Raw genomic sequence first — 25,575 nt, forward strand, 5'->3', positions numbered from 1 at the left:
CGGCGGCTGCTGCACATCTACCGTGTGCCCCAATAACTGGGATGTACAATTACGGTAGTTTACATTAATGTGGTTCTTGGTAAAACAAGTTATCACTGATCCATGGGCTCCACAGGATTGGTGATCGCTTAGATCCGACCATTAGAAACTGGGGAAGTTTTATCCCTGACAGGACACTTTTATCACTATTTTAAAATGCAGCAGCAGGTGGGATTTCTGACCGCAGCTCCATTCATTCTCTTTGGGGCTTCCAGAAAAAAACAAGTGCAGCCACTGAGGGAATGAATGGATCAGTGATCTAGTCGGACATGCCACTCCAGTCTAATGGGGATGAAAAGTTCCACATTTTGCTGAGTGGGTCCAAGCAGTCAGACCCCCACCAATCAATATGTTATCACTTATCCTGTGGAGAGGTGATTACTTTTTTCCACAGGAAACCCCCTGTAAGTGCATCTCCGCCGCTGTGTACAAAGCATTAAAACTCTAATGGAAATAAAGAATCTTCTCCTAATTAATATCAGAGAGAACAAATGACTGCCATACACAACACAATCCACTATACCAAGACCAATAATACCACATACAGGAAGAAATACCACCACACCATGACCAGACCACATAGTGACCGAATAATACTACATACAAGGGACAAATACCACCGCACCGTGTCAACACCACATATTACCACCACTTGGTGACCAAATAGCACATACAAGGGACAAATACCACAACACCATTTCCAGACCACATATTACCACCACATAGTGACTGAATACTACAATACTGATCAGAAATAAAAAAAACAAAAAAAAACCCACAATACTATCACCATAAGGCTGCTGTCACACTAGCAGTATTTGGTCAGTATTTTACATCAGTATTTGTAAGCCAAAACCAGGAGTGGAACAATTTGAGGAAAAGTATAATAGAAACATATGCTCCACTTCTGTATTATCACCCACTCCTGGTTTTGGCTTACAAATACTGATTTCCACATATAGTGGGATCTATGCAATAAAGCGATCTCCACTATGGTACTAATATAAAATAAATTTTATTGAACATAATGTTAAAAACACAAATAGGATAAAATTACTACATGTAAGAAAGGTACACAATCCAATAAAAGGGACTATACTGCCATGGGAGATTGCAAGATGGCTCAGGCTGAATGCAGTATATATACAATGAGAAATACCTATGCTATGATATGAGAGTCCATGGATGGAAAGCTGCCTCTATCAACGATACCTAGCTTAATAATATGGTGTCCTAAATCAGACCCCTCAAAAATACATGGCATATGCTAGAGGTAGTAAAAGGATATTACCTTACTGTTCGCCTGCTGCAATGACCCCGGCGTCCCTCTAGCATATGCCATGTATTTTTGAGGGGTCTGATTTAGGACACCATATTATTAAGCTAGGTATCGTTGATAGAGGCAGCTTTCCATCCATGGACTCTCATATCATAGCATAGGTATTTCTCATTGTATATATACTGCATTCAGCCTGAGCCATCTTGCAATCTCCCATGGCAGTATAGTCCCTTTTATTGGATTGTGTACCTTTCTTACATGTAGTAATTTTATCCTATTTGTGTTTTTAACATTATGTTCAATAAAATTTATTTTATATTAGTACCATAGTGGAGATCGCTTTATTGCATAGATCCCACTATATGTGGAAGTTTTGCTGGGTGGTACATATACCCTTCGTTTTGAAGGGATTTGTCTTTGTAAAAACATAGAGCAATTACGTGTGATTACAAATACTGATGTAAAATACTGACCAAATACTGAATGTGTGACGGCAGCCTAAGTGACATTATACACAGGAGATCTGTACTTAGTATGCAGTGTCTGTGTAGAGGTAATACAGAGATCACTGGTGACATTATACACAGGAGCTCTGTATATAAAGTATAGGTAATACAGTGATCACTGGTGACATTATACACAGGAGCTCTGTATATAGTATACAGTGTATAGTGTCAGTGTATAGGTAACACTGACTCACCAGTGACGTCTCTAGGTGAAGTCCTTCATCTTTGATCCAGCACAGACCGCCATCATTTCTTCCAGCCAGGACTCATTTCTGCAGGAAATAACACAGTTATCTCGAGCTCCACTTGCAGAACACATTACTTAATTTTTCACAACTTCTACATTACACCACATGAAGAAAAAAAGGCGACATAGTGTCACTCTACACAGTAACAGGACCGCCCCCCCAATTAAAACAGTATACTCAAAAAATAAAAAATACATCACTGCAGTAATAATATCCCTTAATTAGCCCCTATGGTAATAATATTCCCCACCCTGGCCCCGTTTATCTCATTCCTGGCTCCAGCCATAGGTTCTCGCATCCTGCCCTCATGAGTATCCATTCTACCCCATATGATCTCCCCATCCTGCCCCATCGTATCCATCCTGCCCCATGATCCAATCCTGCCCCATGTCTTTCATTCTGCCCCGTGTCTCCAATCATGCCCTGTATCTACATTCTGCCCATGCCTCCAGTCCTGCCCCCAGTGTGTCCAGCAATCTACCCCAGTGTGTCCAGCATATTACCCTCAGTGTGTCCAGCAACCTGCCCCAGTATGTCCAGCATATTGCCACAGTGTCCAGCAATCTGCCCCAGTGTGTCCAGCATTGCCTCCAGACAGTGTATCCAGCAATCTGCCCCAGTATGCCCGGCAATCTGCCCCAGTGTCCAGCAATCTGTCCCAGTATGTCCAGCATTGCCCCCAGACAGTGTGTCCAGGAATCTGCCCCAGTATGTCCGGCAATCTGCCCCAGTGTGTCCAGCAATCTGCCCCAGTGTGTCCAGCAATCTGCCCCAGTGTGTCCAGCATATTACCCCCGTGTGTCCAACAATCTGCCCCCAGTCTGTCCAGCGTTCTGCCCCTAGTCTGTCCAGCGTTCTGCCCCCAGTCTGTCCAGCGTTCTGCCCCCAGTCTGTCCAGCGTTCTGCCCCCAGTCTGTCCAGCGTTCTGCCCCCAGTCTGTCCAGCATTCTGCCCCAGTGTGTCTCCAGCATTCTGCCCCAGTGTGTGTCCAGCGTTCTGCCCCAGTGTGTCTCCAGCATTCTGCCCCAGTGTGTGTCCAGCAATCTGCCCCAGTGTGTCCAGCAATCTGCCCCAGTGTGTCTCCAGCAATCTGCCCCCAGTGTCTCCAGCAATCTGCCCCAGTGTGTCTCCAGCATTCTGCCCCAGTGTGTGTCCAGCAATCTGCCCCAGTGTGTCTCCAGCATTCTGCCCCAGTGTGTGTCCAGCATTCTGCCCCAGTGTGTCTCCAGCATTCTGCCCCAGTGTGTCTCCAGCATTCTGCCCCAGTGTGTGTCCAGCATTCTGCCCCCAGTGTGTCTCCAGCATTCTGCCCCAGTGTGTCTCCAGCATTCTGCCCCAGTGTGTGTCCAGCATTCTGCCCCAGTGTGTCTCCAGCATTCTGCCCCAGTGTGTGTCCAGCATTCTGCCCCCAGTGTGTCTCCAGCATTCTGCCCCCAGTGTGTCTCCAGCATTCTGCCCCCAGTGTGTCTCCAGCATTCTGCCCCAGTGTGTCTCCAGCATTCTGCCCCAGTGTGTCTCCAGCAATCTGCCCCCAGTGGGTGTCCAGCATTCTGCCCCCCCCCAGTGTCCCCCACTGCTCCAGGGGCACCCGCCGCTCCGGGGGCCCCCGGCCGCCACCCTCCCACCCTCCTTGAAGACGATACTCGCCCTGCTGCCTGCTCCAGCGATGGTCTCGGCGTCTGCTCTGCACTGCATCTTCTTCCTGCTTGTCCTTGTGCGGTCATGTGATACTGATTAAAGTCATGAATATGCGCATATTCATGGCCTTAATGAAGCGGTACCACGTGACCGCACAAGCAGGAAGAAGATGCAGTGCAGAGCAGACGCCGAGACCATCGCTGGAGCAGGGTGAGTATCGTCTTCAAGGAGGGTGGGTGGGGGGCGGCCAGGGGGGCCCCTGGAGCAGTGGGGGCCCTGCCAGCAGGTGTCAGTGCCTGGGCCCACCGGGGGATCCACCGATTCCCCGGTGGGCCAGTCCGAGCCTGCTGACGTCATTGCACCCTCTGATCTGTACGTCAAAATCAGAAGACGACGAAGATGCCGCAGCAGTGGAGCAGAGAGAGGTAAGTATCGTATTGCCGGGGCTCTGATCAAGTGGGGGCCCACTCGCGGGCGCCGGCAATGACACAGGCACTAGGCCCCCATAGCGCGTCCATGAGCATGGGGAGCAGTGAATAGTCATGTCTCTTTAGCAGCGGTCACAGGCTTTAGTCGCGGCAGCCGTCTCCTGCTTTCTGTCACCCGCTGCATGGTGTGCCACTATTAGCGACATGCCACTGGATGGGGGCCCCTGGGGCAGTAAGGTCCCTAGGCAGCTGCCAGCCCTGTATGCCAGTAGATGTCAGTGCCATGGGTTCTCTGGTGGGCCAGTCCAACCCTGCAAATGCCTTTGTTGGTGATGAAGCTTCTAGATGCCTCCTGTATGGAGAAACTGCTCACCTGCAATGCTCAGGTACGATTTTGTCCCATTCTGCCACACAAACACACTTAACATCCTGAAGGTCCCGTGGACTCCTATGAACTCTGAGGTCTAGTTCCTTACAAAATTTTTTAATTGGCTTCAGGTCCAGAGACTGGTTCGTCTATTCTAGCAACTTTATTTTTTTTCGTTGAAACCAATTAAGTTTCCTTGGCTGTGTGTTTGGGATTATTGTCTTGCTAAAATGCCCACCCTCTTTTATCTTCATCATCCTGGCAGATGGCAGCAGATTTTTATCAAGAATATCTCTGTACATTTGTACATTCATCCTTCCTGAAATTATATGACGATCGCCAGTGCCGTATGCTGAAAATCAGCCCCACACCTTGATATTCTTATCTCCATACTTCACTGTTTGTATAGTGATTTTGGGGTGATGTGCAGTGCCTTTTGGCCTCCATACATGGTGTGTATTATTGCATCTAAAAAGTTCAATTTTGGTCTCATCTGACCAGACTATACTATCCCAGTATTTCACAGGCTTCTTTAAATTTTGTTGAGAAAACGTTAAACACACTTGAACATGTTTTGTGTGGTGAGCATGCATGCAGGCCGTGGAGGTTGCATGGTGAGCATGCATGCATACAGGCCGTGGAGGTTGCATGGTGAGCATGCATGCATACAGGCCATGGAGGTTGAGTGCATTGCTTATAGTTTTCTTTGAAACAATTGTAACTGCTGATTTCAGGTCTTTCTGTAGCTCTTCACAGGTGGTCCTTTCCAATAATGGCCCCAACAGTGCTCACTAGAACCTTCAGTAGTGTAGAAGTTCTTCTGTAACTAATGCCATCAGTATGCTTTACAACAATAAGGTTGCAAAGGTCTTGAGACAGCTCACTGGTTTTAGCCATCATGAGATGTTTCTTACGTGGCACATTAGTAATGATAAACCTTTTTATAATCCATCAGATGAACCAGCTGATAATATTTTTCTCTAAATGACAAGATTGCTTTCTAATTACTGATAGATTTCAGCTGGTGTCAGGACTTTCTATAGCTTTTTGCACCTAATTTTCTTCATGTGTTCATTACTTTTCCCTGTATTATTTCTCATTATTAAATATAACTTAATTTATGGGAATCTATGAATGACTGTTTTTCCTGCGTGGATTGGATGGGTTGTTATCTGGTGAGAATGTCATGTCAATAGCACCTTTAGAAATACAGCTCTAGCAAAAATCAAGAGACCACTGCAAAATGTTCAGTTTGTCTGATTTGTCTCTTTATAGGTATATTTATGAGTAAAATATAAATTGTTCTTTTATTCTATAAACTACTAACATGTCTCCAAAGTTCTAAGCAATGCATTTTTCATTTATTTTCTGAAAATGAGAAATGGTCAAAATAACAAAAAGTGCATTGCTTGCAGACCTCAAATAATGCAGAAAAACAAGTTCATAATCATTAAGAAACAACAATACTAATGTTTTAACACAGGAAAAGTTCAGAAATCAATATTTTGTGGAATAACCATGATTTTTAATTGCAGTTCTTCTTTATGTGATGACTTGTGACTATCCATATTCCTGTTGATTACATTCCAGAGGTTTTCAATGGGGTTCAGATCAAGAGATTGGGCGGCCATGACAGGGATTTGATGTGATGGTCCTTCATCCACACCTTGATTGACCTCGCTGTGTGGCATGGTGCATTGTCCTGCTGGAAAAAAACAGTCCTCAGAGTTGGGGAACCAATGCAGAAGGAATCAACTGTTTTTTCCAGGATAACCTTGTATGCGGCTTGATTCATACTTCCTTTGCAAAGATTAACCTGCCCAATTCCAGCCTTGCTGAAGCATCCCCAGATCATCACCGATCCTCCACCAAATTTCACAGTGGGTGCAAGACACTGTGGCTTGTATGCCTCTCCAGGTCTCCATCTAACCATTAGATGACCAGGTGTTGGGCAAAGCTGAAAATTAGACTCATCAGAGATTACCTTACTCTAGTCCTCTATGGTCCATTCCTTATGGTCTTTGGCAAACTTCAGCCTGGCTCTCCTTTGCTTCTCATTGATGAAAGGCTTTTTTCTAGCTTTACATGACTTGAGCCCTGCCTCTAGGAGCCTGTTACGAACTGTTCTTGCCGTGCACTTCACCTCAGCTGCCATTTGCCATTTCTTTTGTAGGTCACTTGATGTCATCCTGTGGTTGCTGAGTGATATTAGAATAAGATGACGGTCATCCCGGTCAGTGGAGAGTCACATTCGACCTCTGCCGGTCTGTAGCTTTGTTGTCCCCAATGTCTGCTGCTTGACCTTGTTGTAATGGACTGCCGTCTTAGAAATTTTAAGGATGGGTCAACGTGACACTTACTGTGTCCCTCTGCTAGTAAAGACAGAATTGAGCCCTTCTTTTCCTCTCTCAAGACTTTTCTTTTCCACTCCTTTGGCATAGTTAAAAGTTATTTTTTCATTCCTATTACTTTTGGGATATTACTAGCACTTGTTTTGCCATCCAGCTTGTCCTATTGCAAGAGGATTGTGAACACCATAGCAGGATTTTAATATTTTCCTTCGTTAAATAAGATTTGGTTCAGGTGATCACCTAATCAGAAGCACATTAAGTAGAATGAGGTGTTCTCTGGTGGGAATTCAACTCACACTGGAATGGAATGGCCGTCAGACATTGAGAGAAGCTGATTTTTATAAAACTGTGTAGTGGTCTCTTAATTTTTGCCAGAGCTGTATATTTAATTAGAAGATTGGTGATGTGTTCAATACTAATTCCAGATGTTCTAGTAAAATAAATACATTTATTAGTTTATTACAGTTTAATATACTTTGTAATGTCTTGTCCTTATAGATAAAGCAACATCAATTGATGAAATGAGCGCCTATGTGACTGGGATGGCAGAATTCAAATGTGACTATATAAATGGCCAGAATATTTCATCTTCAGAACTCATATATAGCTGGGAAAAACAACTAAGAAAACACTCAGACCCCTTTACAGTGGCTGAGTTATACAGGGGAAAAAGGAAATACGATCATGTCACAGCGAGTTACAAAAACCGAAACATGAAGTTCATGCAAAATGGAGACCTATACATGTATAATATCACGATGGAGGATAAAGGTATTTACCACTGTCGAGTTCGCAAAATAAATGGAGTCAGTGGGATGGAATTGGTCCATGAAAAAGAATATGAGCACAAAGTACAAGGTAAGAAAAAAAAAATAAGCTAAAGGGACTTAAATCTTAAGGTATACCTAGCAACTGTCCTGTGTGGTGTAGTATATAGAGGATGTGTCCCGTGTGGTGTGGTATATAGAGGATGTGTCCCGTGTGGTGTAGTATATAGAGGATGTCTCCCGTGTGGTGTAGTATATAGAGGATGTGTCCCGTGTGGTGTAGTATATAGAGGATGTGTCCCGTGTGGTGTAGTATATAGAGGATGTGTCCCGTGTGGTGTAGTATATAGAGGATGTGTCCCGTGTGGTGTAGTATATAGAGGATGTGTCCCGTGTGGTGCAGTATATAGAGGATGTGTCCCGTGTGGTGTAGAATATAGAGGATGTGTCCCGTGTGGTGTAGTATATAGAGGATGTGTCCCGTGTGGTGTAGTATATAGAGGATGTGTCCCGTGTGGTGCAGTATATAGAGGATGTGTCCCGTGTGGTGCAGTATATAGAGGATGTGTCCTGTGTGGTGTAGTATATAGAGGATGTGTCCCGTGTGGTGTAGTATATAGAAGATGTGTCCCGTGTGGTGTAGTATATAGAGGATGTGTCCCGTGTGGTGTAGTATATAGAGGATGTGTCCCGTGTGGTGTAGTATATAGAGGATGTGTCCCGTGTGGTGTAGTATATAGAGGATGTGTCCCGTGTGGTGTAGTATATAGAGGATGTGTCCCGTGTGGTGTAGTATATAGAGGATGTGTCCCGTGTGGTGTAGTATATAGAGGATGTGTCCCGTGTGGTGTAGGATATAGAGGATGTGTCCCGTGTGGTGTAGTATATAGAGGATGTGTCCCGTGTGGTGTAGTATATAGAGGATGTGTCCCGTGTGGTGTAGTATATAGAGGATGTGTCCCGTGTGGTGTAGTATATAGAGGATGTGTCCCGTGTGGTGTAGTATATAGAGGATGTGTCCCGTGTGGTGTAGTATATAGAGGATGTGTCCCGTGTGGTGTAGTATATAGAGGATGTGTCCCGTGTGGTGTAGTATATAGAGGATGTGTCCCGTGTGGTGTAGTATATAGAGGATGTGTCCCGTGTGGTGTAGTATATAGAGGATGTGTCCCGTGTGGTGTAGTATATAGAGGATGTGTCCCGTGTGGTGTAGTATATAGAGGATGTGTCCCGTGTGGTGTAGTATATAGAGGATGTGTCCCGTGTGGTGTAGTATATAGAGGATGTGTCCCGTGTGGTGTAGTATATAGAGGATGTGTCCCGTGTGGTGTAGTATATAGAGGATGTGTCCCGTGTGGTGTAGTATATAGAGGATGTGTCCTGTGTGGTGTAGTATATAGAGGATGTGTCCTGTGTGGTGCAGTATATAGAGGATGTGTCCCGTGTGGTGTAGTATATAGAGGATGTGTCCCGTGTGGTGTAGTATATAGAGGATATGTCCCGTGTGGTGCAGTATATAGAGGATGTGTCCCGTGTGGTGTAGTATATAGAGGATGTGTCCCGTGTGGTGTAGTATATAGAGGATGTGTCCCGTGTGGTGTAGTATATAGAGGATGTGTCCCGTGTGGTGTAGTATATAGAGGATGTGTCCCGTGTGGTGTAGTATATAGAGGATGTGTCCCGTGTGGTGTAGTATATAGAGGAGGTGTCCGCTGTGGTGTAGTATATAGAGGAGGTGTCCCGTGTGGTGTAGTATATAGAGGATGTGTCCCGTGTGGTGTAGTATATAGAGGATGTGTCCCGTGTGGTGTAGTATATAGAGGATGTGTCCCGTGTGATGTAGTATATAGAGGATGTGTCCCGTGTGGTGTAGTATATAGAGGATGTGTCCTGTGTGGTGCAGTATATAGAGGATGTGTCCCGTGTGGTGTAGTATATAGAGGATGTGTCCCGTGTGGTGTAGTATATAGAGGATATGTCCCGTGTGGTGCAGTATATAGAGGATGTGTCCCGTGTGGTGTAGTATATAGAGGATGTGTCCCGTGTGGTGTAGTATATAGAGGATGTGTCCCGTGTGGTGTAGTATATAGAGGATGTGTCCCGTGTGGTGTAGTATATAGAGGATGTGTCCCGTGTGGTGTAGTATATAGAGGATGTGTCCCGTGTGGTGTAGTATATAGAGGAGGTGTCCGCTGTGGTGTAGTATATAGAGGATGTGTCCCGTGTGGTGTAGTATATAGAGGATGTGTCCCGTGTGGTGTAGTATATAGAGGATGTGTCCCGTGTGGTGTAGTATATAGAGGATGTGTCCCGTGTGATGTAGTATATAGAGGATGTGTCCCGTGTGGTGTAGTATATAGAGGATGTGTCCCGTGTGGTGCAGTATATAGAGGATGTGTCCCGTGTGGTGTAGTATATAGAGGATGTGTCCCGTGTGATGTAGTATATAGAGGATGTGTCCCGTGTGGTGTAGTATATAGAGGATGTGTCCCGTGTGGTGTAGTATATAGAGGATGTGTCCCGTGTGGTGTAGTATATAGAGGATGTGTCTCGTGTGGTGTAGTATATAGAGGATGTGTCCTGTGTGGTGTAGTATATACAGGATGTGTCCCGTGTGATGTAGTATATAGAGGAGGTGTCCCGTGTGGTGTAGTATATAGAGGATGTGTCCCGTGTGGTGTAGTATATAGAGGATGTGTCCCGTGTGGTGTAGTATACAGAGGATGTGTCCCGTGTGATGTATATAGAGGATGTGTCCCGTGTGGTGTAGTATATAGAGGATGTGTCCCGTGTGGTGTAGTATATACAGGATGTGTCCCGTGTGATGTAGTATATAGAGGAGGTGTCCCGTGTGGTGTAGTATATAGAGGATGTGTCCCGTGTGGTGTAGTATATAGAGGATGTGTCCCGTGTGGTGTAGTATACAGAGGATGTGTCCCGTGTGGTGTAGTATATAGAGGATGTGTCCCGTGTGGTGTGGTATATAGAGGATGTGTCCCGTGTGGTGTAGTATATAGAGGATGTGTCCCGTGTGGTGTAGTATATAGAGGATGTGTCCCGTGTGGTGTAGTATATAGAGGATGTGTCCCGTGTGGTGTAGTATATACAGGATGTGTCCCGTGTGATGTAGTATATAGAGGATGTGTCCCGTGTGGTGTAGTATATAGAGGATGTGTCCTGTGTGGTGTAGTATATACAGGAGGTGTCCCGTGTGATGTAGTATATAGAGGAGGTGTCCCGTGTGGTGTAGTATATAGAAGATGTGTCCCGTGTGGTGTAGTATATAGAGGATGTGTCCCGTGTGGTGTAGTATACAGAGGATGTGTCCCGTGTGATGTAGTATATAGAGGATGTGTCCCGTGTGGTGTAGTATATAGAGGATGTGTCCTGTGTGGTGTAGTATATACAGGATGTGTCCCGTGTGATGTAGTATATAGAGGAGGTGTCCCGTGTGGTGTAGTATATAGAGGATGTGTCCCGTGTGGTGTAGTATATAGAGGATGTGTCCCGTGTGGTGTAGTATACAGAGGATGTGTCCCGTGTGGTGTAGTATATAGAGGATGTGTCCCGTGTGGTGTAGTATATAGAGGATGTGTCCCGTGTGGTGTAGTATATAGAGGATGTGTCCAGTGTGGTGTAGTATATAGAGGATGTGTCCCGTGTGGTGTAGTATATAGAGGATGTGTCCCGTGTGGTGTAGTATATAGAGGATGTGTCCCGTGTGGTGTAGTATATAGAGGATGTGTCCCGTGTGGTGTAGTATATAGAGGATGTGTCCCGTGTGGTGTAGTATATAGAGGATGAGTCCTGTGTGGTGCAGTATATAGAGGATGTGTCCCGTGTGGTGTAGTATATAGAGGATGTGTCCCGTGTGGTGTAGTATATAGAGGATGTGTCCCGTGTGGTGCAGTATATAGAGGATGTGTCCCGTGTGGTGTAGTATATAGAGGATTTGTCCCGTGTGGTGTAGTATATAGAGGATGTGTCCCGTGTGTTGTAGTATATAGAGGATGTGTCCCGTGTGGTGTAGTATATAGAGGATGTGTCCCGTGTGGTGTAGTATATAGAGGATGTGTCCCGTGTGGTGTAGTATATAGAGGATGTGTCCCGTGTGGTGTAGTATATAGAGGGTGTGTCCCGCGTGGTGTAGTATATAGAGGAGGTGTCCCGTGTGGTGTAGTATATAGAGGATGTGTCCCGTGTGGTGTAGTATATAGAGGATGTGTCCCGTGTGGTGTAGTATATAGAGGATGTGTCCTGTGTGGTGTAGTATATAGAGGATGTGTCCCGTGTGGTGTAGTATATAGAGGATGTGTCCCGTGTGATGTAGTATATAGAGGATGTGTCCCGTGTGGTGTAGTATATACAGGATGTGTCCCGTGTGATGTAGTATATAGAGGAGGTGTCCCGTGTGGTGTAGTATATAGAGGATGTGTCCCGTGTGGTGTAGTATATAGAGGATGTGTCCCGTGTGGTGTAGTATATAGAGGATGTGTCCCGTGTGGTGTAGTATATAGAGGATGTGTCCCGTGTGGTGTAGTATATAGAGGATGTGTCCCGTGTGGTGTAGTATATAGAGGATGTGTCCTGTGTGGTGCAGTATATAGAGGATGTGTCCCGTGTGGTGTAGTATATAGAGGATGTGTCCCGTGTGGTGTAGTATATAGAGGATGTGTCCCGTGTGGTGTAGTATATAGAGGATGTGTCCCGTGTGGTGTAGTATATAGAGGGTGTGTCCCGTGTGATGTAGTATATAGAGGATGTGCCCCTTGTGGTGTAGTATATAGAGGATGTGTCCCGTGCGGTGCAGTATATAGAGGATGTGTCCCGTGTGGTGTAGTATATAGAGGATGTGTGTTGTAGTATATAGAGGATGTGTCCCGTGTGGTGTAGTATATAGAGGATGTGTCCCGTGTGGTGTAGTATATAGAGGATGTGTCCCGTGTGGTGCAGTATATAGAGGATGTGTCCTCTGTGGTGCAGTATATAGAGGATGTGTCCCGTGTGGTGTAGTATATAGAGGATGTGTCCTGTGTGGTGTAGTATATAGAGGATGTGTGGTGTAGTATATAGAGGATGTGTCCCGTGTGGTGTAGTATATAGAGGATGTGTCCCGTGTGGTGTAGTATATAGAGGATGTGTGGTGTAGTATATAGAGGAGGTGTCCCGTGTGGTGTAGTATATAGAGGATGTGTCCCGTGTGGTGTAGTATATAGAGGATGTGTCCCGTGTGGTGTAGTATATAGAGGATGTGTCCCGTGTGGTGTAGTATATAGAGGATGTGTCCCGTGTGGTGTAGTATATAGAGGAGGTGTCCCGTGTGGTGTAGTATATAGAGGATGTGTCCCGTGTGGTGTAGTATATAGAGGATGTGTCCCGTGTGGTGCAGTATATAGAGGATGTGTCCTGTGTGGTGTAGTATATAGAGGAGGTGTCCTCTGTGGTGTAGTATATAGAGGATATGTCCCGTGTGGTGCAGTATATAGAGGATGTGTCCCGTGTGGTGCAGTATATAGAGGATGTGTCCCGTGTGGTGTAGTATATAGAGGATGTGTCCCGTGTGGTGTAGTATATAGGGGATGTGTCCCGTGTGGTGTAGTATATAGAGGATGTGTCCTGTGTGGTGTAGTATATAGAGGATGTGTCCTGTGTGGTGTAGTATATAGAGGATGTGTCCCGTGTGGTGCAGTATATAGAGGATGTGTCCCGTGTGGTGTAGTATATAGAGGATGTGTCCCGTGTGGTGTAGTATATAGAGGATGTGTCCCGTGTGGTGTAGTGTATAGAGGATGTGTCCCGTGTGGTGTAGTATATAGAGGATGTGTCCCGTGTGGTGTAGTATATAGAGGATGTGTCCCGTGTGGTGTAGTATATAGAGGATGTGTCCCGTGTGGTGTAGTATATAGAGGATGTGTCCCGTGTGGTGTAGTATATAGAGGATGTGTCCCGTGTGGTGTAGTATATAGAGGATGTGTCCTGTGTGGTGCAGTATATAGAGGATGTGTCCCGTGTGGTGTAGTATATAGGGGATGTGTCCCGTGTGGTGCAGTATATAGAGGAGGTGTCCCGTGTGGTGTAGTATATAGAGGGTGTGTCCCGTGTGGTGTAGTATTTAGAGGATGTGTCCCGTGTGGTGTAGTATATAGAGGATGTGTCCCGTGTGGTGTAGTATATAGAGATATAGAGGATGTGTCCCGTGTGGTGTAGTATATAGAGGATGTGTCCCGTGTGGTGTAGTATATAGAGGATGTGTCCCGTGTGGTGTAGTATATAGAGGATGTGTCCCGTGTGGTGTAGTATATAGAGGATGTGTCCCGTGTGGTGTAGTATATAGAGGATGTGTCCCGTGTGGTGTAGTATATAGAGGATGTGTCCCGTGTGGTGTAGTATATAGAGGATGTGTCCCGTGTGGTGTAGTATATAGAGGATGTGTCCCGTGTGGTGTAGTATATAGAGGATTTGTCCCGTGTGGTGTAGTATATAGAGGATGTGTCCCGTGTGGTGTAGTATATAGAGGAGGTGTCCCGTGTGGTGTAGTATATAGAGGATGTGTCCCGTGTGGTGTAGTATATAGAGGATGTGTCCCGTGTGGTGTAGTATATAGAGGATGTGTCCCGTGTGGTGTAGTATATAGAGGATGTGTCCCGTGTGGTGCAGTATATAGAGGATGTGTCCCGTGTGGTGTAGTATATAGAGGATGTGTCCCGTGTGGTGTAGTATATAGAGGATGTGTCCCGTGTGGTGTAGTATATAGAGGATGTGTCCCGTGTGGTGTAGTATATAGAGGATGTGTCCCGTGTGGTGTAGTCTATAGAAGATGTGCCCCGTGTGGTGTAGTATATAGAGGATGTGTCCCGTGTGATGTAGTATATAGAGGATGTGTCCCGTGTGGTGTAGTATATAGAGGATGTGTCTCGTGTGGTGTAGTATATAGAGGATGTGTCCCATGTGTTGTAGTATATAGAGGATGTGTCCCGTGTGGTGTAGTATATACAGGATGTGTCCCGTGTGATGTAGTATATAGAGGATGTGTCCCGTGTGGTGTAGTATATAGAGGATGTGTCCTGTGTGGTGTAGTATATACAGGATGTGTCCCGTGTGATGTAGTATATAGAGGAGGTGTCCCGTGTGGTGTAGTATATAGAGGATGTGTCCCGTGTGGTGTAGTATATAGAGGATGTGTCCCGTGTGGTGTAGTATATAGAGGATGTGTCCCGTGTGGTGTAGTATATAGAGGATGTGTCCCGTGTGGTGTAGTATATAGAGGATGTGTCCCGTGTGGTGTAGTATATAGAGGATGTGTCCCGTGTGGTGTAGTATATAGAGGATGTGTCCCGTGTGGTGTAGTATATAGAGGATGTGTCCCGTGTGATGTAGTATATAGAGGATGTGTCCCGTGTGGTGTAGTATATAGAGGATGTGTCCCGTGTGGTGTAGTATATAGAGGATGTGTCCCGTGTGGTGTAGTATATAGAGGATGTGTGGTGTAGTATATAGAGGATGTGTCCCGTGTGGTGTAGTATATAGAGGATGTGTCCTGTGTGGTGCAGTATATAGAGGATGTGTCCCGTGTGGTGTAGTATATAGAGGATGTGTCCCGTGTGGTGTAGTATATAGAGGATGTGTCCCGTGTGGTGTAGTATATAGAGGATGTGTCCCGTGTGGTGTAGTATATAGAGGATGTGTCCCGTGTGGTGTAGTATATAGAGGATGTGTCCTGTGTGGTGCAGTATATAGAGGATGTGTCCCGTGTGGTGTAGTATATAGAGGATGTGTCCCGTGTGGTGTAGTATATAGAGGATGTGTCCCGTGTGGTGTAGTATATAGAGGATGTGTCCCGTGTGGTGTAGTATATAGAGGATGTGTCCCGTGTGATGTAGTATATAGAGGATGTGCCCCGTGTGGTGTAGTATATAGAGGATGTGTCCCGTGTGGTGTAGTATATAGAGGATGTGCCCCGTGTGGTGTAGTATATAGAGGATGTGTCCCGTGTGGTGCAGTATATAGAGGATGTGTCCCTTGTGTTGTAGTATATAGAGGATGTGTCCCGTGTGGTGTAGTATATAGAGGATGTGTCCCGTGTGGTGTAGTATATAGAGGATGTGTCCCGTGTGGTGTAGTATATAGAGGATGTGTCCCGTGTGGTGTAGTATATAGAGGATGTGTCCCGTGTGGTGTAGTATATAGAGGATGTGTCCCGTGTGGTGTAGTATATAGAGGATGTGTCCCGTGTGGTGCAGTATATAGAGGATGTGTCCCGTGTGGTGTAGTGTATAGATTATGTGTCCAGTCTGGCCTTTATGGCAGAGTGGCCTGACCGAATCCTCTCCTCAGTGCAAGACATATGAAAGCCCTCATAGAGTTTACTAAAAAACACATGAAGGACTTCCAGACTATGAGAAGATTCTATGGTCTGATGAGACGAAGATAGACCTTTTTGGTGATAATTCTAAATGGTATGTGTGGAGAAAACCAGGCACTCCTCATCACCTGCCCAATACAATCCCAACAATGAAACATGGTGGTGGCAGCATCATGCTATGGGGGTGTTTTTCAGCTGCAGGGACAGGACGACTGGTTGTCATTGAAGGGAACATGAATGTGGCCAAGTACAGATATATCCTGGATGAAAACCTCTTCCAGAGTGGTCTGGACCTCAGACTTGACCGAAAGTTCACCTTCCAACAAGACAATGACCCTAATCACACAGCCAAAAAAGCAAAGGAGTGGCTTCAGTACAACTCTGTGACTATTCTTAACTGGCCCAACCAGAGCTCTGGCCTAAACTAAATTGAGCATCTCTGGAGAGACCTGAAAATGGCTGTCAACCAACGATCACCATCCAACCTGACGGAACTGGGAGGATCTGCAAGGAAGAATGGCCGAGGATCCCCAAATCCAGGTGTGAGAAACTTGTTGCATGATCCCCAAGAAGACTCATGGCTGTACTAGCTCAAAAGGCGCTTCTACTCAATACTGAGCAAAGGGTCTGAATACTTATGACCATGGGATATTTCAGTGTTTCTCTTTTAATACATTTGCAAAAATTACTACATTTCTGTTTTTTTTTTTTCAGTCAAGATGGGGTGCAGAGTGTACATTAATGAGAAAAATGAACTTTATAGAATTTACCAAATGGCTGCAATGAAACAAAGAGTGAAAAATTGAAAGGGGTCTGATTCTGAATACTTTCTGAGTCGCCCGCCAGGGCTTGGGGTACTCGGTACTGGATCCGGTAGCACTTAAAGGGGATGTCACGGTGGCTGCGACCTGATCCGTGCCATGGGACTCAAACTGATAGGGAAAAGTCTTTAAAGGGAACCTGTCACCCCCAAAATGGAAGATGAGCTAAGCCCACCGGCATCAGGGGCTTATCTCCAGCAGTCTGTAATGCATTCTGGAATGCTGTAGATAAGCCCCCGATGTATCCTGAAAGATGAGAAAAAGAGGTTAGATTATACTCACCCAGGGGCGGTCCCGCTGCGGTCCGGTCCGATGGGCGCCGCAGTCCGGTCCTCCCATCTTCTTACGATGACGTCCTCTTCTTGTCTTCGCTCTGCGGCTCCGGCGCAGGCGTACTTTGTCTGTCCTGTTGAGGGCAGAGCAAAGTACTGCAGTGCTCAGGCATCGGGAAAGGTCAGAGAGGCCCAGCGCCTGCGCACTGGAGTACTTTGCTCTGCCCTCAACAGGACAGATCAGTACACCTGTACCGGAGAGGCAGCCTGAAGACAAGAAGAGGACGTCATCCTAAGAAGATGGGAGGCCCCGGACCGCGACGCCCATAGGATAGGACCGCTCGCCCAGGTGAGTATAGTCTAACCTCTTTTTCTCATCTTTCAGGATACATCGGCAGCTTATCTACAGCATTACAGAATGCTGTAGATAAGCCCCTGATGCCGGTGGGCTTAGCTCACCTTCAATTTTGGGGGTGACAGGTTCCCTTTAAAGGGGTTTAATAAAGTCTGTATGGGCTCGTGACACCACCTGTGGTTCTCGGTCAATAGGGCCGACGCTGCTTAAAGTGGTCCTCTGGGGTGATGTTGGTGCAGCAAGATGGTGATGCTTCCCACAGGTGAAGCGGGGTCCCCAGGGCTCCCAGTGTAGTGGGCAAGGATGGTGGGTTGCCAGTAAATAAACAGAGGATACAGGGTTGCAGTCTTTATCTAGTTTACTGATGTTAGCAGTCCACAGTCCAGGGTACAGGCAACAGGTGTAGACGTAGTCCAGGCAGCCTGAAGACAGGTGGAAACCCCCTTGACAGGTTAGTTTGAGAGCCTTCCACTTTGCACTAGTCTATTAGTGCCTTGCTATCTGTAGTGTCCTAACAAGGTCCTCATTCTCTCCTGTCCTGGGGCAGTACCTGCATGGTAGGCAGCTTGAGACGTTCCTCTGGGGTCTCTGTGCACGGTGACTCCAGGCCCTATAATGCTGTTGTAGCTCAGGTATGGTGTGGGCAATTTATGTATAGTCCTATGCCCTCCGGTTCTGTCATGCGTCCTAGAGTCCAACACAACCTCGGGCTCTTGGTGCCCGGCCTCTGCGCTTCAGCTTTGAGGGGCTCTATCACGGCCCTCCTCAAGCTTCTAATCACTCTTCTGTGCTTATTTGCTGTCTGCTCCAGACTAAACTAACTCCTCCTCCAGACCAGGATGGATATAGGGAAGTTCCCCTAAAACCAGGTTTTGAGCTCCCCCTCCTGGCCTGGAGTAAGAAAGTGTTGCATGTAAAGCTTACCTGCCAAAGGAATTCCTCCTGTCTCCAGGCATGACATTACCCTCCCCGAGAGGAAGGCAACATCACTGTGGTACCTGAACCCCTGGGTGCCACATTTCCATACCCACTGTACATAAGTTTTGCTGACTTTTTGCTGCATATTTTTTACTTCTGTTTTCCCCTTTTATATTTTCTGATCTCTTTGGTTTTCCTTTTGCAGCTAATTACAGTGTCCCTGAGATCAGTAACAGAAGCTTTCAAGAACTGGATGTGGATTCCATAGTGAACTTTCACTGCTCATCTGGAGATGGTTTTCCACAACCTCGTGGAATATTATGGATGGTTGCTGACTACAATGGAACACAATATTACCCTATAATCTGTACGGCGCAGTCGAGTCCATCATGTGCAATAAAGGAAACCGCTGAAACATTTAACATCTCAAGTAATTTCACACTGACAGTGAAGAGCAGCATCAACGTCAGCTGTACAGTGATGGCTCATCACAACTTCTCCTCTGAAGTTCTGCAAATAGGTTATAAAATTAATTTTTCAATATTTCTAATTTTCAGTTATGTCTATGCATTGTATGAAAGTCCAAAATCATCTCGTTAGACAGGATTAAGTCAGGGAACATCTGTTTACTAAAGGAGGAGGTGGATAACAGACGGGCATTGATACTTGCCTGGACAGATCTGCCTCCACTCCCTCCTCCATTACTTTGCACACGTATTCTCCCATAAATGTCAATGAGTTGTTGTCTTACTTTGCTTTCTATGCCCATTTTGCTGCTGTAAAGCAAAATGCTAGAACCCATGTTGCAGCAAGGCAGGAGAGCTGCCGCCACTGTCATATAAAAAATAAAAATATTTATATACTGTAGAATGAGAAAAAAATATATTTAAATTTAATAATAATAATGGTGCTTTTGGAAATTATTTTTGTATTAATTTATTCTAAATGTCCATGGATATTCTAATGTAGTATTAGTGATATCTCTGAACTTAAGATCCCCATACACATTAGAGTTAATGACAATAGACGATTTCAGCTAGAAAAAGTATTCATCGGGTGAACTTTAATTCAATTAAGTAGATCAATCACGGGAGTCTTTGGGCCCAATTCATCAAAGTATGGACAATAGTCTGAGAAGCCTCTTCTTTCCACAGCATTTATGGTATCTAAGGTATTAAACAGATAGACAGGATTGACAGCAGTGTGAGCAGTCTCTTCTTTCATCAGCACCACTGGTATCTCCAGTATCAGATCAGATAGGCATTGTGGACAGCAGTGTAAGCAGCCTCTTCTTACCCCAGCACCCCTGTTATCTCCAGTATTAAATCAGATAGACAGGGTGGACAGCAGTGTAAGCAGCCTCTTCTTACCTCAGCACCCCTGTTATCTCCAGTATTAGATCAGATAGACAGGGTGGACAGCAGTGTGAGCAGCCTCCACTTACCCCAGCACCCCTGGTATCTCCAGTATTAAATCAGATAGACAGGGTGGACAGCAGTGGGAGCAGCCTCTACTTACCCCAGCACCCCTGGTATCTCCAGTATTAAATCAGATAGACAGGGTGGACAGCAGTGGGAGCAGCCTCTACTTACCACAGCACCCCTGGTATCTCCAGTATTAGACCAGATAGATAGGGTGGACAGCAGTGTGAGCAGCCTCTTCTTACCCCAGCACCCCTGGTATCTCCAGTATTAAATCAGATAGATTGTGTGGACAGCAGTGGGAGCAGCCTCTACTTACCCCAGCACCCCTGGTATCTCCAGTATTAAATCAGATAGATTGTGTGGACAGCAGTGTGAGCAGTCTCTTTTTACCTCAGAATCCTGGTGTCTCCAGTATTAGATCAGATAGACAGTGTTGACAGCAGTGTGTGTGGCTTGTTATCTCAGCATCCCTGTTATCTCCCGTATTAGATCAGGTAGACAGGTTGAACAGCAGTGTGAGCAGTCTCTACTTACCTCAGCACCACTAGTATCTCCAGGATTAGACCAGATAGATAGGGTGGTCAGCAGTGTGAGCAGTCTCTACTTACCTCAGAATCCTGGTGTTTACAGTATTAGATCAGATAGACAGTGTTGACAGCAGTGTGTGTGGCTTCTTGTTATCTCAGCATCCCTGCTATCTCCCGTATTAGATCAGATAGATAGGGTGGACAGCAGTGGGGGCAGTCTCCCCTTACCTCAGCACCACTAGTATCTCCAGGATTAGACCAGATAGATAGGGTGGGCAGCAGTGTGAGCAGTCTCTTTTTACTTCAGAATCCTGGTGTCTACAGTATTAGATCAGATAGACAGTGTTGACAGCAGTGTATGTGGCTTCTGGTTATCTCAGCATCCCTGTTATCTCCAGTATTAGATCAGGTAGACAGGGTGGACAGCAGTGTAAGCAGCCTCTTCTTACATCAGCACCCCTGGTATCTCCAGGATTAGATCAGAATAGAGAACATAATCTTTTGAAGTTTAAATTCACCAGATTTGCCACTTTTTTTTTTTCAGGAAATTCAATTGATGTTGAATTAAAAGTAATCTATAACGTCTAATGCTCCTGAAAACAGTTTCTAACAGTTTTCTTTTTTTCCTCACACTCTAATCTTCTTCCTCGCTGTGCTATCATACACTAACTCTACAGTTTCATCAGTATTTCCTAACTTTGTCTCCCCATCTCTATGGTTATAAAAACAAGAGGGGATTATAGGGAGAGAAATGGGAAGCGCAGATTTCTGAGTGTAGCAGTTAGTTTCCAAAGGTGTATACTCAGTGTGAATCCACTCACCTTTTTGGTGTCTTGAGATCCCGCGTATAGATCCCGTCCATGGATCACTCCATTCCTCTTTCCATTCAGTGTTCTGCAGAGATCTGGGAACTGATGAGCGCACTGGACCGTGCTTTCATAGGCGATAACACTTTGTAAATATTTCTCCCAGCAATATGCTCTCCTGAAGGATGATGATCGAACTCGATATTCTGATTCAAGGATGATTTTTATTTCAAACTAAAATACAACCGGTTTCGACTTCTTGGAGTCTTCGCCAGGTATAATGGCATGCATGTAAACAGATCTATCTGAACACATTTTATAGCAGATATCCCTGCATGTCAATTTGGGTGGGTCTGAAAAATCTGTTTTTCAGACACCCAGATACTCAGATTTGCAGGTTTTGCACTCTGAAGAATCTAACAAAATTCACATACCAAATACATTTTATACACAAGTTTTTTCACAGAAGAAAAAAAATGTTAAATTTTCACACAAAAAAATTTTTTTACACACAAATTTTTCAGTAAAAGTATTTTTCTTTTCTAAAAACACTATAAATATAATTATACTATATATAAAATTTATTTTTTAAAATGTTACTAAACATACTAAAGTGTGATTTCATACTAAAATGAAAAATCCTACAAACATATACATTATGACAAAAAAACCTGTTTTTCATATTGTGACTATTTCCAAATGCCAAATAGAATTTTTCGATATTTCATTCATGTCAAAACATAAAAAAAAAACCAAACAAAAAAACTAATATGCAATTTTATACCTGTCAATTTATTTGTTTTGTACATCATATCCCCTCTATAACATCATTTAATCCATGTGGGTATAATGTACCCAGACGGAGGATCCAATATGATTCTTTCCGGTTTAACTTTTGCACCCTGTTAGTACAATTCTCAGAAAGTAAAGGAGGAGAAAAACCTGAGCAGAAAACTAATAAAAACAAAATAACAATAAGGATAGAAAAAAGATGGGTGGCAACATAATTTTATTACCGCTTTTAATCGTAGTAATAGGAGCAAATACCTGAGAATTGTGCTAAGGCCAGTCTCACACATCCAGATAATTCCGGTACCGGAAAAATCGGTACCGGAGTTATCCGTGTCCGTGTGCTCACGTGGCACATCAGTGTGGCACACGTGTGGCAGCCGTGTGCCGCCTGTGTGCCGACTGGGTACCACACGGACCGTGCAGGAGACAGCGCTACAGTATGTACTGTCCCCAGAGTGGTGCTGAAGCCGCCATTCATTTCTTCTCTCCAGCAGCGTTCGCTGGAGAGAAGGAATGAAAAATCATTTTTTTTAAATTTTTTTTGCTGTTGAAATGAAGTTCCCGGTAACCAACCCCCTCCCACCCCCTGTGCGCCCACCCGCTGGAAATAAAATACTCACCCAGCTCCCTCGATGCTTCCTCTCAGCGCCGCAGCTTGTCCTGTATGAGCGGTCACGTGGTGCCGCTCATTACAGTGATGAATATGCAGCTCCACCCCTATGGGAGGTGGAGCCGCATATTCATCACTGTAATGAGCGGCACCACGTGACCACTCATACAGTAAGAAGCTGCGGCGCTGAGAGGAAGCATCGAGGGAGCTGGGTGAGTATTTTATTTCCAGTGGGCAGGCGCACAGGGGGTGGGAGGGGGGAGGTTGCCGGGAACTTGATTTTAACCAGAAAAAAAAAAAAAAAACAATGATTTTTCATTCCTTCTCTCCAGCGAACGCTGCTGGAGAGAAGAAATGAATGGCGGCTTCAGCACCACAAGCTGGGGGGACAGTGCTTACTGTAGCGCTGTCTCCTGCACGGCACACGGACTGCACATGGACAGCATCCGTGTGCGGTACGTGTTTTACACGGACCCATTGACTTTAATGGGTCCGTGTGATCCGTGCGCTCCCACGAACACTGACATGTCTCCGTGTTTTTCAAATGGACACACGGTCCGTGAAAACACGCTGACATGTGCAGAGACACATTGATTTTAATGTGTCTATGTGAGTCAGTGTCTCCGGTACGTGAGAAAACTGTCACCACACGTACCGGAGCCACTGACGTGTGAAACAGGCCTAATAGGGTACAAAAGTTAAATCGGAAAGAATCATATTGGATCTTCTGTCTGGATACATTATACCCAGATGGATTAAATGATGTTATACAGGGTATATGATGTACAAAGCAAATACATTGGCAGGTATAAAATCGCATATTAGTTTTTTTTTTGTTTTTTTTTTAGCTTTGACATGAAGGAATTATCGAAAAATTCTATTTGTCATTTGGAAATAGTCACAATATTAAAAGGAAGATTTGTTTGTTTGTTTTTGTTATAACGTATATGTTTGTGGGATTTTACATTTTAGCATGAAATCACACTTTAGTATGTTTAATAACATTTTAAAATAAATTTTATATATAGTATAATTATATATAGTGTTTTTAGAAAAGAAAAAATACTTTTAGTGAAAAATTTGTGTGTAAAGAAAAATTTTATGTGAAATTTTTTTAACGTTTTTTTTTCTTGTTTTTTTATTTGGTATATGAATTTTGTTAGATTCCTCAGAGTGCAATATCCTGCTTATCTGAGTATCTGAAAAACAGATCTTTCAGCCCCCACCCAAATAGACATGCAGGGATATCTGCTATAAAATGTGTTCAGATAGATCTGTTTATATGCATGACACTATACCTGAGGAAGACTCTAAGGCTTCTTTCACACTTGCGTCGTGTGACGTACGTCGCAATGCGTCATTTTGGAAAAAAAAACGCATCCTGCAAAGTTGCCCGCAGGATGCGTTTTTTCTCCATAGACTTGCATTAGCGACGCATTGCGACGTATGGCCACACGTCTCATCCGTCGTGTGACGGATGCGTCGTGTTTTGGCGGACCGTCGGCATGTTACTTGTTTTGTGCATCGCGTGCGCCATTTTTGACCGCGCATGCGCGGCTGAAACTCCGTTCCCTCCTCCCCGGACTGCAGAATGGGCAGCGGATGCATTGTAAAACTGCATCCGCTGCCCTCGTCTTGCAGTTATTTCACAACGTCCGTCGGTACGGCCCCGTACCGACGGATGTGTGAAAGTAGCCTTAGGCCGGAGTCACACCTAGCGTATAAAAATATGGTCCATTTTGTACAGCCGAGATATGCAGAAATGTTCATGAACAGTGATCCGTATGTCATTCGTATTCAAGGCGAGGATGCGATATTTTCTCCAAAAAGTACCGTGTGTCATCCGTACGAAATTTTGCCGGCTCGCAAAATGGACATACAATGGATTCATGGGCGCAAATATTCGTGAAATTTCTATATATATATATATATATATATATATATATATATATATTTCATACAGAGCTAGATAGCAGAAAAGCCGGAAACTCAATTGTCGGCTTTTGCTAACTCATTACCGAACCAGACAGGATATGAGTAAACCATTGCATATCCATTTTATTTTTATATGTCCCTCCCTAATAGTGTTAGTAGTTTGTGTGTGTAAAATTTTGGAGCTCTAGGTGTTAAATTAAAGGGTTAATTCACGGTAAAAACTGTCATGGGCTCCAGCGCAATTTTCTCCGCCAGAGTGGGAAAGCCAGTGACTGAGGGCAGATATTAATAGCCTAGAGAGTGACCATGATTATTGCTCCCCCCTGGCTAAAAAAAATCTGCTCCCAGCCACCCCGGAAAAGGGAGGCACTTAGCCCCTCTCTTCCCACTGCCCTGTGGCATTGGCATATGGGGTAATAGGGGGTTAATGTCACCTTCCTATTGTAAAGTGACATTAAGCCAGGTTAATAATGGAGAGGTGTCAATAAGACACCTATCCATTATTAATCCAATAGTCTGAAAGGGTTAAAAAAAACACATTAAGAATAAAGTCTTTTAATGAAATAATTACACACACAGGTTTTTAATATCTTTATTGTATGCTCAATCCCAGTGAAGCCATTGTTCCCCTGTAAAAAATTTCAAATTAAAAAAGCAACAATATCCCATACCTGTCCGCCATACAGTCAAGTCCTACGCTGTAAATCCATCTCATCTCAAGGGGTTAAATACATTTACAACCGGGAGCGCTGCTAATGCAGCTGCTCCCGGCTGTAAACAACTGGGGAATGAATGAAAAGCTGCCTGCGCAGCCTCCCCGCCTGGCCGGACATGAACTGATTAGCGTGGGAAAGTTTCTGAACATTTACCCACGCTGTCAGTTCACCGCATCAGTTAAATTAGAAGACACCGCACATTCTAATAGTTAAGTATGCAAAAATAAGGGTAAATTTTACTAAACATGGGAGCAGAGAACAAGTATACAAGCGATCAAGGTAGTGACATGACGTTTCGACTCTTCCGAGTCTTATTCATATATCGCTAAAAAGACAGAACAGAACACGGGTAAGTATACATAAATTAGATACATATATACTGTACAAAATGCTGGTACAAATCCATTAGGGAGA

The 25,575-nt window shown here is 44.8% G+C and overlaps 1 protein-coding gene across 2 annotated transcripts in view; it reads left to right on the top strand.

Annotated features, from left to right (window-relative positions):
• CD86 (CD86 molecule) overlaps nucleotides 1–25,575 on the top strand; it is an 83,530-nt gene that overhangs the window by 46,822 nt on the left and 11,133 nt on the right. For both annotated transcript variants that reach the window (XM_077293777.1, XM_077293776.1), the window contains 2 exons: nucleotides 7,355–7,714; nucleotides 18,557–18,871. In XM_077293777.1, the coding sequence (XP_077149892.1) occupies nucleotides 7,355–7,714; nucleotides 18,557–18,871 (675 nt within the window). The remainder of the gene's footprint in view (nucleotides 1–7,354; nucleotides 7,715–18,556; nucleotides 18,872–25,575) is intronic.

Source organism: Ranitomeya variabilis, chromosome 3 (genome assembly GCF_051348905.1).
Source record: "Ranitomeya variabilis isolate aRanVar5 chromosome 3, aRanVar5.hap1, whole genome shotgun sequence".
Taxonomy (NCBI): domain Eukaryota; kingdom Metazoa; phylum Chordata; class Amphibia; order Anura; family Dendrobatidae; genus Ranitomeya; species Ranitomeya variabilis.